Source organism: Aythya marila (genome assembly GCF_965140915.1).
Source record: "Aythya marila genome assembly, chromosome: 1".
Lineage (NCBI taxonomy): Eukaryota > Metazoa > Chordata > Aves > Anseriformes > Anatidae > Aythya > Aythya marila.
Window position 1 is genome coordinate 20,177,308 of NC_139042.1, and position 14,804 is coordinate 20,192,111.

Here is a 14,804-nt window from a genome sequence, read left to right on the forward strand (position 1 = left end):
ACATTTATGGGAACTGCAGTGATATCTTCAGGATGGCTGATTATCCTAAAAGCCGTCCTGCTTGATATCTGTATGCTTTATTAACAGCTGAAGCACAGAGGGTTGAATTAATCTCTGTGCCAAATGCTAGCTTTGCCTCCAATCAGAGAAAATGAAATTCAGTTGCACATTTCTTCAGCGTTTGCTCCACCTTGAAAATTCTCCTGCTCTCTGCGGCTGCATGGGCTCCTCCAACAGTTCTTGAGACCACGAACTGCAGCAGCACAGCGAATGTCTGCCAGTAGCCTTTCATTCCCCCCAAAGCCTCTTTCTGCTGACAGCGTAATGGTGACCACTTCGAATCTATCCCAGCTAAAAAAAAAAAATGCCCTCACACTAAAGAGCTTCTGAGAGTTACTTACAGCAGCTTTATGGCTCATTTACATAAAGGAATCATGAGCCACAGATGAATCAGGCCCAAATAAAATGATTTGCAAAGGCCACACATTAAGCAGCAGGGAGGACACAAACTAGGGAGTAAGAGCATGCTCTATTGTGCTTGCTTTTACCAATGAAAAGAAAAAGAAAAAGAAAGAAAGAAAAAAACAAAAACAAAAAAACAAAACAAAACAAAAAAACAATTGCAGTGCACAAAATGCACTACTTCCTCCTCTCCAAACCTCAATAAAGAGACAAGCAAAAGTAGTTTTCTGTCATCTGTAAGAGCTGCCTAGCAAACTGACCTGCATGTCTGACTTCCAGAACTTTATGGAAAATTGTCACTTCCTGTAGCAGGCAAAATTATAAAGCATCTTTTTAAGAAAACCTTATAGCTACACTATTCTCCCTTCTTGGGAGGAAACTTTAATATAATGAAAACTTTGAAGTGAGCCTTGGGTTTGTTACAATGGACTAACCTGATTAGAAATCATGCAAACTCTTGTTGCTCTTTAGCTGTATTCCCCCACAGGCTGTATTATAGCTCTCTAACCAGTCCCACAGCATTGAATGATGTCATGGGATCTGCAGCTCAGTGAGATGAAAGGGATAAAGCGGAACCCGCTGGCACTGGGGAAAGCTTCCAACACACAATCCACAACACAGCTTGGGAACTCAAAAAGCTACAGATCCAGCCACTCAACTCTAAGCATGTCAGAATCGTGTGCATTCTCCCAGCACAAGAAAGAAAAGGGGGGGAAAAAAAGCCAGTGATCGATTTTTAACAAAAGAACGAGACTACTGAAAGGCAGAATTTAAGAGTACAACTACCTGCTGGAGAAAAAAAGAGCTCTTTTTCCTCTCCAAAGCACTGCCTTTGATGTATGGCAACTGATCACTGATCAGATTACAGGCATTTGGTCTCAGTGCTCGTCTGCCTTTGATCTGTATGGTTAATTTTATTTTCCCGGATTTGGAGTTTCGTCTGGGCTTGTGCTGACATACTTTTTTTTTCTTTCTTTCTCTCTCTCTTTTTTTTTTTTTTTTTTTTTTTTTTTTAAGGAGGTAAAAGCATTTAACACAGAAGCTCTGGCAGTGTGAAATTAAGTTGCAGAAAGTCTGGGCACTGGAAAACTTCATCATATAACAGGTACTGGATTTTGTGTTTTTTTGTTGTTGTTGTGTTTTTTTTTTCAGTTTTGCTTTGCTTTAAGAAATTAGAGTTCACATAAACAGTACTACTGCATGTCATTGTGTGTATATAGTTTGAAAGACTATATATAATTTATGCAGCATTTTTATTTGCAACTCATGCAGAATTATAGGAAAATAGAGTACCTAGAACATATAGACAATTAAAAACTGAAGCTAAATCTAATTTGTTTCAATATTTGGGGGGGGGGGGGGGGGGGTGTATAATATTTTGGTGTGCACTGCTCCTTCCAACTGTCTGTAGTTTTGTAAAGTGATATTCAAATACAAGCATTACAGGACTTAGAGGAATGTTTATTTTCTGAGAAAAGACCAGCCATATTTCCTACATTTTGTATATTTATTTGCTTTCAGTGTGTTTATTAAAGCCTGCCTTCTTCAAGCAACACTTTTAATCCCACTAGTTGCATACTTGAGATGAAAAGGCATCCTCTTGCACAACTTATTAGAACTACATTTATAAATATCACATCCTTATATACAGAAGAGATTTTTTTTTTTTTATTTTAACTAGATGTTAGTTCAGCTATCAAATATGAAAAGAAATCTTGATAATAAAATTAACATCTTAACCTGATGATAGAAGTTTCCTGTAAGGCATTTTAATAAGGATATTAAAGAAATCTCTAGCTTATCTAGAACAAACACCTGGTTTTGCTGAATTCCATGGAAGCTTTGCTTCTATTTCAGTGAAGCAATTTCATTTCACAATATTTTATATTCTGTTCCTCAAATTCATACATTTGAATATGTAATGTTTAAGAAAATCAAAGACATCTACTCCAGAAATTCACTCTAAAGAATCATTAGAAGAGTTAGGATTATTCATTATACTTTAGCACTTCTAAAGGGTCAGACTTTTTTTGTGAATTTGGACCAAATCTGTGAGTGTTCTGTGCCTGTAGCTGAAGCCAGGCTCTTCAAATAAGACTCAATCCTTTTCTGTAGTTTTTTTAAGATAACTTAGATTTTCAGAAGAACTTAGAACATATAACTGGGGCAAGACCTGCAAAGAAGTTCAACATTCCAGACACTGAGCTCTTTGAAAATCGAGTCTTCATGGTGGACAGTGAGTTCTGAAATACTGACTTTAAATGCCTATGCTTAAATCTAAATTTAGGTATATGCAAATTTTAAGCACATCCACTTATTAATAAATTGAAGCTAAAAGACAGCAAAACTGATAGCTGCTAAGCATTGTCAGGACTCTGTTCCTTAGGACATTTACCAGTCCAGGACCCTCAAGATGTTCATATTTCATGATACAATATAGTAATATGCAAAACTAAATTTTAGCAGTCTGCTTGCATCTGAATAAGATCATCAGCACTTCCAGCTGAATGTAGTCAGCTTTCATTAGTCAGGCTGCAAACTTTGTTTCTTTCTAATTAAAAGTATATTTGTATATATAAATTTAAAATTTACTGAATATCAAGAGATAATATGCCAGACACAGATTAAATAGGCCTGACTTGGTATCATTTACTTTTCTATACCACCAATTAATTCATATTCTGGCTTAACAAGTCAATTATATTATAAGGAAAGTAATTAGCACTGCATGAATAATGTGTGTATAGCTGTCAAGGAAGAATATTGTTGAAGGCATAGCCAAAGCAAAATTTAGAATTTTTCTTTAGATAACAATGATGTTTCTGTAACTCTGAAAAGATGGGTTTATTTTCTAGCGAAATCTATGCTTCACTGACAAGCCAATCTTCCCTTGATTGTTGCTGTTTTTCTGACATGTACATTTATTTTCTGAGGAAAATTGTTTTTAAACCATACCTGTGTCTGCTGTAAAGTAAAAAGAGAAGCAAAGAAAAAAAAATAATATAAGGATTCTTTTAGTTTTCTTCAGCAGTCAAAATAGCTGAGCCAAATACATTTAAAGTATCACTGTAAGGATCTGACCATACAATCACAGAAATGAGTAAAGATGCTCACAGAAGTAACACTGCTAATCAGATAGGTTGCACTGACAAGTCGGATTTAAATATATAAATATTTGTAATATTCAGGTCTTAAAACTGCAGTTAGGAAATAAAGATTTCTTCATTATGTAAAAAGTCCCTAGGATTTTAGGTAATCTTCCCATTTATTTAAACACAGATGGGCGTTAACCTGTTTAAACTGAAAAATATCTTTGTTTGTCTGTATGTGAGACAAATAAAAGCACAGTTGGACATATGGGGGGAGGCAGAGGATTTTCAGCGTTTTTGTTGTTTCAAAAAGCAGTTCTCTGACAGTTTAATTTTTCATTGATCTGACTTTTAACGATTAAGTAATAATAATTCTTGGCGCTTATGACTTTGGGTTTACAAAGTGCTGTATAAACACTAATTAATCCTCAGGCTTAAGTTTTCAGAAGGAAAAAGTTCAAAGCAAATCAGACTAGGAAACTCACAAGTATATCATTTATTTATTAAAATAGCTTGAGCAATTTCTGATTATAAATAGAGCCATTTCCAAACAGCGTGTCTTAGATAACATCATAAACATATTTTAAGATTTGTAATAGTTAAGACTATCAAAAGACATTGTACAGATATACTGACATCAGTTTCCAACAGCTGTCATAACAAGAGTAGATCTATCTCACAGTTGACTGGGGGAACTGTGTTAGCATTTGAGATATGGAGATAACAACTTCCTATTGCTGTACAATTTCTGCTTCCACATCAGATATGTCACGCAACTTAGTCTTATCAAAGGGGTCAGCTGAAACTACTTTCCAAATAGTTATTCTCTGCTTTCCTGGCTGTAGAGACAATCTCTGTTCTTGCATCTACACTAGTTGCTGTAACAGTTCTCTGTCTTCCATTTCCTTTGAAGAAATATCATGACTCAAAACAAAAGAAAGCCTGCAATTTTCAACATCTCTCAATGATTAATGTAATTAACTCATTCATTTTACATGTACATGCTCCAACAGGGACTGAAACACATTTCAATGTTACAGACTCTCATGTTGCTCTTAATTCACAGGAACAGTAAACCCGTGTGATGAGAAAGTCTTAATGTTTCTTCATATGGTAGTCCTCAGTGTTTAGTCAATACTTTAAGAACACTGGGATGTTTTAATACACTTGTCTAAATAAGTTACTTTAAAATGAGTATCTGAAACACAGAGTGACTCCACTAAGACCTCATGCAATACATTTTACAGGTGTCTACACAAAACATGACATTCAAAACAGTTGTCTGTAAATAGCAAGAGGATGTAGAAAGCTCAGTGCTGTGCAGCAGCTGCCATGCACAACAGATGCGCCGCCGTTGTGCTGTAGCGTGCCATTCCTCACAGGAATTCCAGCCTCTTACAGAGCTCCTTCTGGCAACAGTCCTGAAACAAAACTCTTCTTTGCAGGGCCTTTTATAACATAATTAAATGAAAACCCCCGTAAATTTTCTGAGCTAGGCTTTTTTTTTTTTTTTTTAATTGAAAGCAATTCATTTTGTTGCAACCATTTATCTTTTCACAGACAAGTTGCTGTATTTCAATAAGTTTCGTAATTGTCCACATGGTTGGCAAACTCCAAAATTTTATCTCTGTGAGAAGCTCCCCAAAACTATTTATTTGAAAGTGCTTTACTGCCAAGTATACATGTCCGTTCATTCTCTTCATAACCCTACTCAATGCCCAATGTATCCATACAATTGTTTAGACTGCACCGATATCATTAACCTTTTAATTCAAATTAAAACTAGTAACCTGAAATCCTCACAAGGCTTTTTTTTCTTTTTTTTTTTTTTTTTTTTTTTCACCAAGGACTCTGAGATTGGTTTCACCAATGTTGGAGTATCACTAACCAAAACAAAGATCCTAGTTCAGAGGAGGCTCAGGGGAGACCTTATTGCTTGATACAGTTCCATGAAAGGAAGCTGTGGGGAGCTGGGGTCGGCCTCTTCTCACAGATAACTAGTAATAGGACTAGAGGGAATGGCCTCAAGCTGTGCCAGGAGAGGTTCAGGTTGGAAATGAGGAGACATTTCTGCTCAGAAAGAGCAGTCAGGCACTGGGACGGGTTGCCCAGGGAGGTGGTGGAGTCACTGTCCCTGGGGGTGTTCAAGGAGAGGTTGGACGTGGTGCTTGGGGACATGGTTTAGTAGGTGGTAAGTGGTGGTTGGACCAGATGATCTTGAAGATCTTTTCCATCCTTCATGATTCTGTGATACAGTTAAGTTGCAGTAAGCTATGCCTTTTCTAGTGACTGTGAACAGTTTCTTCTCTCCGGAGGGCTGGATTTCTGAACTGGCATTTGGTATTGGCTGTGTACTTCTACCTTGGTAATTTTATATTTGCAAAATGGGAGAATATTTCAGATTTTGAGGTAGCAAGAGAAAAATAATAAAAAAAAAAAAAACTGCCTAGCTATTTAGGGAAGGAGAGAACTTTGCAGTGAATCACCAGAGGGTCATCACCGTGGTCTTTGCGTGGGACAGGCAGGAACGACTTTGCAAGGTCTCCACCTGCCCAGTGGGCAGCAAAGGGCTTCACCCAGCCCACCTGATACAGACAGCCCTTATCTAAGGAGAAGTTTTTGCGTGGTCCTTTTATTTTTGGGGTGGGTTTTGTCCTTCCCTCGGTGCCTCCCTCCCAACGCCCCCCGCCGCCCTCACGAGGCGCTAACGGCCGCAGCCACCGCCCCGGCCGGCCCGCTCGGCGGCACGTGGGGCCGCCCATTGGCTGCCCGCGGTCACCTGAGCCGGCCCGCGGGGGGCGGGAGCGATGGCGGCGGCGCGGCGTTGCCAGGGGCGACGGGAGGACGTGAGGGGAGGAGGGCGGGGGCTGGTGGGAGCGGCTCGCCGCAGCCCCGCCGCCGCGGTCGGGACGTGGCAGGTGGGTGTTTGGGGGCTAGTTTTGGCTGTGAGGGGTCTCCTTCGTCGCCTTTTTCATCCCTGTAGCCCTCGGGGGGCTGCTCCGCTCCCGGGGTGCGGCGTGCAGGGAGCCCCGAGGAGCAGGCGGTCGCCCCCACGAGGCGTCCTCTCCGTCGACGGCTGAGGGATTGGTGTTTGCTGCGAGCTGGGGCAGCCGGAGCAGGAGTTTTGGGCCGGTAAGGGGACAAAAAAAAAACAGCGATCGTGGTTCTGCCTTTGCTTGTTTAACTTCCCTGCGTGGTGTCTGTCTCCGCTCGTCTGACCTTGGGATGAAAAGCTTTGCCTGGTGTTCTTGAAAAGTCGTGATACTCGATACCTACCTACCGTTCCTGTGCTTGCAGCTGCTTTAGATGACTGCTTTTATCAAATTAACAGGGGGATCTGGTAGCGTTTAATACAAGCAGAAGTGGCAATTTGGTTCAGGCTGTAGGTGGGTTTGCTAGCCGCTTCACAAGCCGTTTCGAGCGCACCAACACATCGAAGTCAAGTTAGGTGTGCTGGCTGGATGCTTCTCACTGTATATGCAAGTATATATATCTTACAAATAGAAGTAAGCTGGTTTTGTTCGAGTTATTAACCATATTTCAGATAGTTGCTCTGATTTTACTTCATTACTCCAGCAACAAGATGTTTCAGTTGTCAGTAAGGAGGCGATGCATTGCTTTTTCCTCAGTTTCCACAACCCGCAGCTGCAATCCTAATAAAATAGTGTGTTGAGAATGAACATAACTCATGTCCGTGGTCTTTTAAAACGTTGTATGCCATGTAAAATTGCCAAAGGGTGGCTAGATGGGACACACTGGCATTGCGCTGGCTACTGTGTTAACCAATGCTTCATAACTTACCATTCCTAAAAATGACTTTGAAAAAAACTATCGATATACATTAGTGTAAATGAAATATAAATGTATTGTTGGTATTCCTGTTCTATTGTATTACCTACACATGAATTTAAGTGCCAGTATATATAAATGAAGCTTTATGCTCAGGCTCCATGTAGCAAACTGTTGTCTCCTAGCAGTTGAGATGCATGAGATGTATTAAGCAGAAGGAGTAACACTTCTTACCGAAGTTTTAATCTCAAAGCAGAGAATTGTTCGTTATTTGTCTGAGTAGTCACATCGGTTTCAATGGGATTAGGGCTTCTTGTGTGAATCACAGGCTCTGACCCTGTATAAAGCTTTGAGTATAGGAAAGAATAGGGAAAAACGTCACCACATTACACCTTTGTCACAGCATTTTACTATAATTTCTAATTAATAATAGTCCAGATGTGTTGAAGAACATGGATAATGAGCTGTCTTCTATAGCTTTATCGTCATAGATTAGGAGCATCATTTGCAAGTAGTAACAGCAGGGATGAATTCCGCAGATCATCAAGTTTTGCGGACTATGCCCTTTCTGATGCGCTAGGATATAACGCATTATGAAATACTGTATATGATAGCGAAGACACTGCAGAGATGACTTTATTATTTTATTTTATTTTTTGTGGGGCACGGAGAAATTAAGTCATTATCATTATTACTTCTGTAAAGTCAGGTACTTAAGTTAACATGAATCAAAGCATATGGTGCTCAAAGCACAAGGAGCACAAATATTTCCTGACTATGTGAAAACTTCCTTTCTCTCTTCCCCCATACCCTAACATAGATGTGAATGTTTCCTATAGCCAGTGGTGTTCCAGCTTTCTTCTGCTATCCTCTCTGGAAAAAAAAAAAAATCCGTAGCTGCCTGATTTTGTACAATTTCATGTCTGGCAGTTTCTGAAAAAACATGTATGTATTCAACACAGTGCTTAATGTGATGAATGTTTCCTAGCTGATAGTAATTTTTCTCCACATGGTTCTTCTCATAGCAGTTGGAGCAAATGCAGTCCGACAAGACCTCATTTACTTCACAAAGGGGAAGAGTACAAGGGCTGTGGGCAGGGTGTAAGGGGAAGGTGTTCTAGACATAAGAGACAGAATAACAATGTGTAGCTTTGTAGTGGAAGCTCTTGTCCCTAACTTGTTCCCTTTGTCTCTATCCTTACAGCACCATAAGTACTTTCCCTTCTCTTGTTTCTTGCCCGTGGGGCACTGACTCTGCTAAAGCCATCTGCCACTCCTCGTCATTTTATTGCATGCGGTTGACAGCTGCAGGTGGGAAACGGGGTGGTTAGAAGGGAGCAGAGGTCCCATTTGTTGGATGCCGGAGACCTCCACTGGCAACATAAGATGATTATATTTTCAGTCCTCTTTCTTATCCAGAACTTGTCAAAGTATTCTTTGTTAGTGCTATGGAGAGCATGGAAAGTGGTGGTCAAGTATGAATGCGAAACTGGATACAGGACTTTAAAAGAAGTAGGAAAGTGAGGCAAATTCAAGCTGGGACCCTTCACCCATTAGAAAGTTTCCCTTGCAAGGTAGATGATGTTGACTGCAAAGTGTTGTTTATATATATAAGTAACCTGCTGTTAGGCCGTAATTTAATCTTGCTGCCTTGAGGTGATGCGTCTCTTGTGGTGAAATTTCCTCTGTTTTGGAGAGGAGGAAGAAACATTTTTTGGCAAGTTGACTTTAAGACAGAGTGGTGACTGCTCTGCTCAGACAAGCAAGTAGTTGCAGGAGCACATTTTGGAGGACAGTAGATTGTAAAATTCGAGCAGATTGGAAGTTCTTACTTCCACGATACGTTTATCACTGTTACTAGCTTTTTGTTTAATGTTGATCTCTTCATGCATATGCATAGTAGGACCCCACGCAACCTTAAAACTGTGCAACCATACTTCGTAATGGGGCTTCTACGTATTGATCTCAGCATGTTATCACTGTTGATTTCTTTTCCCCTGTGTGTTTTGGGCTAGCATACTTCTGTTAACCTAAGAAGATGCGTGTAAAATGATTTATTGACAGCATGTACTCAACGCATGTACAGCGTTTTCTTTTATATAAAACATTATGATAACCAAACATAGTGTTGAAAATACTAGTAATGGAAAAAGAACAAATAATCTTTAAATGCATTGAACTTGTGCATATTTTAGAGGCAAAATATTCTTCTTGTTACTCAGTTGAATACATATAAGATGAATAGCTCATGTCCAACTTATATCAGCGTAATGTTGCTTGATACCCAGAGAGAACTAATTTTCCCAAGGGCATCCTGCTATTAAGGGCTGCAGTGTCTGCTTTTTAATCAGGGCTTTTAATCAAACTGGAGGCAGAAACAGGAAACAAGCAGCTGGCACAGTTATGTCTCCTTTGGGACTTGCTTTCAATACAATGATTTATTAATGTGCCTTAACCATTTGTATTATTGCATGTTGTCATGAAAAGCATCTTTTTTGTGTTTTTAACGGAGGGTTTTTATTGTCTACCAGTTAGTTTCTTTCTCATATGTTGTAGCCAGTGTATTGTCCTTGATTTTTTTTTGTAGGAACTGGGACAATAAGCTCTACAATTCCATGATACAATGCCACGGGCGTTCATACATGTACATGTCTACTGAAATGATTTAAACGTGCTTTGGAGCTACTAAACCTTCACTGAAGTGCACTGAAATTTAAGGCCCAGAGATTTGCAAGCTTATATTGGAAGATCTGACTGTTATAAAAGATAAATTTTCCCAATGTTATCTCATATCACAGGCTTAAAGCTGTGAGATCACACCACACGTTTGATCAGTCAACAAATTTGAAGCATGCTAAAATGTGTAGATGAGTTGGAGAAGTCCATGGTGGTTTGCTGCTTGTTCTAAAGCAGTTGATTTTGGAAATTTACTCTGGGTTTTGGAACTGCTGATGTTTGAAGGTGTTGGATTTGGCAAGGGTGTTATAAAGGCAGTAGATTTTTCTTTTCAATAGAAAATATTTTACAGTTGCAATAAAATTTCCACACCTAAGTCAACAAAATGTGTTTTAGTACAGCGTGCTTCTCCATATGCTTTTTGAGTCCTAAAAATCTTTGAGGTACGTGCTATAATAAGATCATTTTGTAACGGATATGGCAACTTCAAAAGCTGAGTTACAGAAATATATTCGTCTGTCATTTAAAATGTTGCTGGTCATTCTGTACTGCCTTCTATCAAGAAGTGACATCCATTTTTTAGTGCCATTGTGGCGACAGAATATTGTAAGCATTAAAAAAAATATATAGATCATTAGCTTTTTTCAATACCGATTTTAATAAATTGTAATAATTTTTGTTAGCATATAGGCAATAATACATTTTCAGGTTATTCCATATTGGAAGAATGTATAGGATGACTGGAGCTTCAGTACATAAAGCTAATATATTTTAATTGCAGTAATATGGCAAGTACTGAATCTTCTGGCCAGTAAGTCAGGCTGCTCTTAATTTTCTTTTTTTTTCCGTACTTGAAGTGACTTGCTCAGAAAAATACGGACTATTTAGATCATACCACAGCTCTGTTTTTAGATCATTAGGCTTAGTACAGCTTAGCAATACTGTTGGTATTGATGATGCTGTATGAAACTTGACATAAACACGTACAATTATATTACATTTCTTTTTTGATGTCTTACCTATTTTCTCAAGCAAAAGTAAATATTCACATTTAATATAAAACCAGAGTCTTTATAGGATTAAAAGTATCTGTTTTAAAATTTTGGTGGTAATTACACAGATGAACATAATTAAATTAGAACTGTTATGTTTTATTTAACAATAATATTAAGGAATATAGTGAATATAAACTCACACAACTTAAAATAATCGGTTGATATTCGGTTCTAAGCAACTCAGTTATGTTTAAAACTTTATTTCAGCTGCACGCTTACATGAAGCTTTGCCTTCTGCAGCAGTTAAGAAGGCATACAAAGTATTCACTTTTTTCCTACTGGAGGCCATTATATGATACCAAGAAGTCAGTAAGAGTTTCTTCAGTTTCAGCATCATTCTTTGCAGTAATTAAGGTCTTCCTGATACTTTCTTTCAAGGTCACAGAGGTGCAAAGTCTCACAATTTGTCTTTGGTCTGATCTGGTTTTACTTAGCAGATGCTCAGTTAGTGATCAGCCAGAAGATATATGGTGCGATGTGTGCTTTTATCTATCTTGTTCCTTCCAAACACAGATAAGAAACTTTTCTTGAAACCTCTTTCTTTAACAGAACTTTTACTGTCTGTCCACTATTCGGCCTGTAATAGTAGTAGAAATTGTTTTATACTGCTGTTCTTTTATACCTAATTTTCCTAGCTGCATTACCGATGTCAGCTTCTCATGCCATCTTTGTGCACCTAATAACTTTTAAAGTTTATTGGCACTCTTTTCCCATTTTCCGTTTTTTCTGTGGCACATCTTAGGTTAAATTGTTGTATTTAAGTCATCTAGGATTCTTTCTGAGACTTCCCAGTTCACATTTCTCTGCTTCGTTTTTCCCTCAGTCTTGAAAAAGCAGCCTCTATAGGATGCTGTATCTGTGTATATTTGTGTTACTTGGTGCTATGTCTTCTTTTTACCCATGTTGACGTGCATATAATCTGATAATTGTTATTGGCCCATAGACCGTTACCATTACTAAGTGAGAAATAACCATAAAAATGTAATCTTGGCTTTCCTGTAGAGTGCTGCCTGACACACCTCTCTGCCTCTTCTGGCCTTCCTTGGTAGGCTTTATTTTTTAACACTTCGCAATAATTTTCTTTTACTCTTAAAATACATTAGTAGTGCCACTGAAGTATGCTTTTTTTGTTATCAATTAGAATTCATCCTAATGAATGAAAGGTGTTCACATGGGGAAATGTGAAGTCGTTTACTTAAGTGTATTGTACTTGTTATAGTTCCGTAGCGTAAAACACTTTGAAGGTGGCCTTCCAGTACCTATAGGAAAGCTGGGGAGGGACTCTTTGTCAGGGGGTACAGTGATAGAACAAAGGGGAGTGGCTTTAAACTAAAAAAAAGGTAAATTTGGACTATTTTAAGAAGAAATTCTTCCCTCAGAGGGTGGTGAGGCCCTGGCACAGGCTGCCCAGAGAAGCTGTGGATGCCCCATCCCTGGAGGTGCTCAAGGCCAGGCTGGATGGGGCTTTGGGCAACCTGGTGTGGTGGGAGGTGTCCCTGCCCATGGCAGGGGGGTGGAACTGGGTGGGCTTTAAGGTCCCTTCCAACCCAAACCATCCTGTGATTCTTCTGTTCTTTGCTTGTGTTTTAGGTTCCATCCTTTCATCTGTCAGTCTCTTGTACACTGAAGCAATAAAAATAACTAATCTTATATTTTTGAGCAGTGTAATTAAACATCGTTCCTGAAGTTTTGAAGTAGGACAAAAATGCTTTGATAATGATAAAAAATAACGTTTATCATCTACTTGAAACTAATGATACAATATTACTGTCATATAACGTAGGCAAATCAGTATCAAATTCAAATAGCATTTTACATGGGCTGGATTTACTTATTCTTTTCTTCTTGTTGCAATATAGCAACAGTTATATGACAGTTTCAAATTATTCCCTTTCTTTTTCTTATCATTGTTTGTTACCACTTCTTAAAAAGTAATCAAGTGAGAATTTATGGATTTTTCTGTGCTCTTTTTCTGATATGGTGACAAAAACCTGATCTAGTGTATGATCTGATTCTGCTGTTTGAAAAGTCTTCTATAGCAGTCTCTGCCTACATGATCGTAAAAGATACTTATAACATTTTAAGAAGTTTACATCCATTAAGCAAGCGATAGAAACAAACCCTGTGTGTGCCTCCAGTGTGTTTTAGAGCCCATTCTGCTTCACATTACAGGATGATATGGCTATGTGAAGGAACACGGACATGATCCTGATAAGTGACATATTTGAAGACAAAGATTTTGTCTTTTGATCCTGTACTTAGTCAGCATCTAACAAGCGTGGAAAATACGTTAGGGGTCAACATCAGACATTAGATCTACAAAGGCTGAAGTTCTCATTTGGACTGATAGCAGTCTTTTAATTTGGAGAGCTAAGGCCATGTATATTAATGTGTATTGGCTTGTCTTCTAAAAAAGACATTTTTATTATATAAACATCATAATTTTATTAATTATATGCTAGTTATGTTAGTTACTTAGCTTCCAGGAATCTATCAGAAATATTTTAATGATTTGAACATATCTATATATTTTGACAAGCTAGATGTGTGCTGTGTACATGTGACTATTTAAACAATATTGTAATGTAATTATTTTTTTCTTTTTTATAGATAAAGGTTTAATTGTAAGAAATGGAAGCTAAAGCATTACAAGAAGATAAACTGAAGATGCTTATCATTTTACTAGCATATTTGGTAAGTAATCTTTTTTCCAAGATGAATGTTGAAAACTATAGCAGACAAGAATGGTTTCCTTTCTTTTACACATTGCTGCTAAGTCTGAAAGTCTTAAATCCATATACACAATTAGATACATAATTTTTCAATTTAAAAGTGAGCTTGGTCAGCTGCTTTTCGTCATTTCTTGCTGCTCCTCACACAATTTAAAAAGAAAAAAAGACTGAGCCTCTTCATGAAAGAAAGACTAGACTAGGATAAAAAATGTGAATATAGAGCTGTGGAGGTGATATTTCATTTCAGTGGATATTTGCCATGACAATCTCTTAGTACAATATGCTATGTATATATATAGTTTAGGAGTTTGAAGTGTCCAGTTTTTCCATATAACATAGTGTAGTGCACAGTTACATTGCCTTGTAAGTATACTTCAACTCTGACCTGCAGAAACAAGCTCTAGAACTAAGGCTAATTAACCCTTTGTTGCCATCAGAAAGGCTTTGATCTTTCTGTAAAGACAAATATACAAAGAATTCAGAAGCAATTGTGGAGAGCACTCTCTGTGATACAAGCCTCTGGACATTTAATTTAAAATATTGTTGAGAGAGCTGTCAGAGTTCTCTAACGTTCGTAGATAGGATACCATTGGTTATACTGAGACTTTGCATGGTTTGTATTACTGTTTATAGCATTCCTCGTGTCCTTAGTATCTGATTTGGTAATATAAGGTACTTAAATGCCTTTGAGGGCAAAAATTGAATTTTCTCTCATTTGGCCCATTAAAATATAGTGATACTGAAATTTAGGATAACCACTCCAAATATTATTAGTATTAAGTGACCAAAAGGTTTGACCTTTGAAAATCTCTAAATACTTAGCTAATTTTAAACCTTTTCATTTAAATATATTCAATTGTGGTAGCATCATTTAAAAAAAGAAAATGCAAATGAGACACATCAATATAACATCATGACAGTATCTTACTGTTATGTGAATTGTAGCTTCAATAAATCGTCATATGCGTTTTTCTTAGTGTTGAGTAAAGCAAGGAACTTAA

General features: G+C 37.9%; 1 protein-coding gene across 3 annotated transcripts in view; it reads left to right on the top strand.

Annotated features, from left to right (window-relative positions):
* The first annotated feature begins 1,092 nt into the window (after positions 1–1,092).
* The window catches only part of TNFRSF19 (TNF receptor superfamily member 19), a 62,907-nt gene continuing 49,195 nt past the window's right edge, over positions 1,093–14,804 (top strand). Inside the window, exons 1-3 of one of the 3 annotated variants that reach the window (XM_082784706.1) lie at positions 1,100–1,130; positions 1,480–1,567; positions 13,682–13,765. In XM_082784706.1, coding sequence (XP_082640832.1) covers positions 13,703–13,765 — 63 coding nt within the window. In that variant the 5' untranslated portion in view covers positions 1,100–1,130; positions 1,480–1,567; positions 13,682–13,702. Of the gene's footprint in view, positions 1,568–6,442; positions 6,684–13,681; positions 13,766–14,804 lie in introns of those variants that run through there. The other 2 variants (XM_082784705.1, XM_082784704.1) reach the window with 2 other exon arrangements.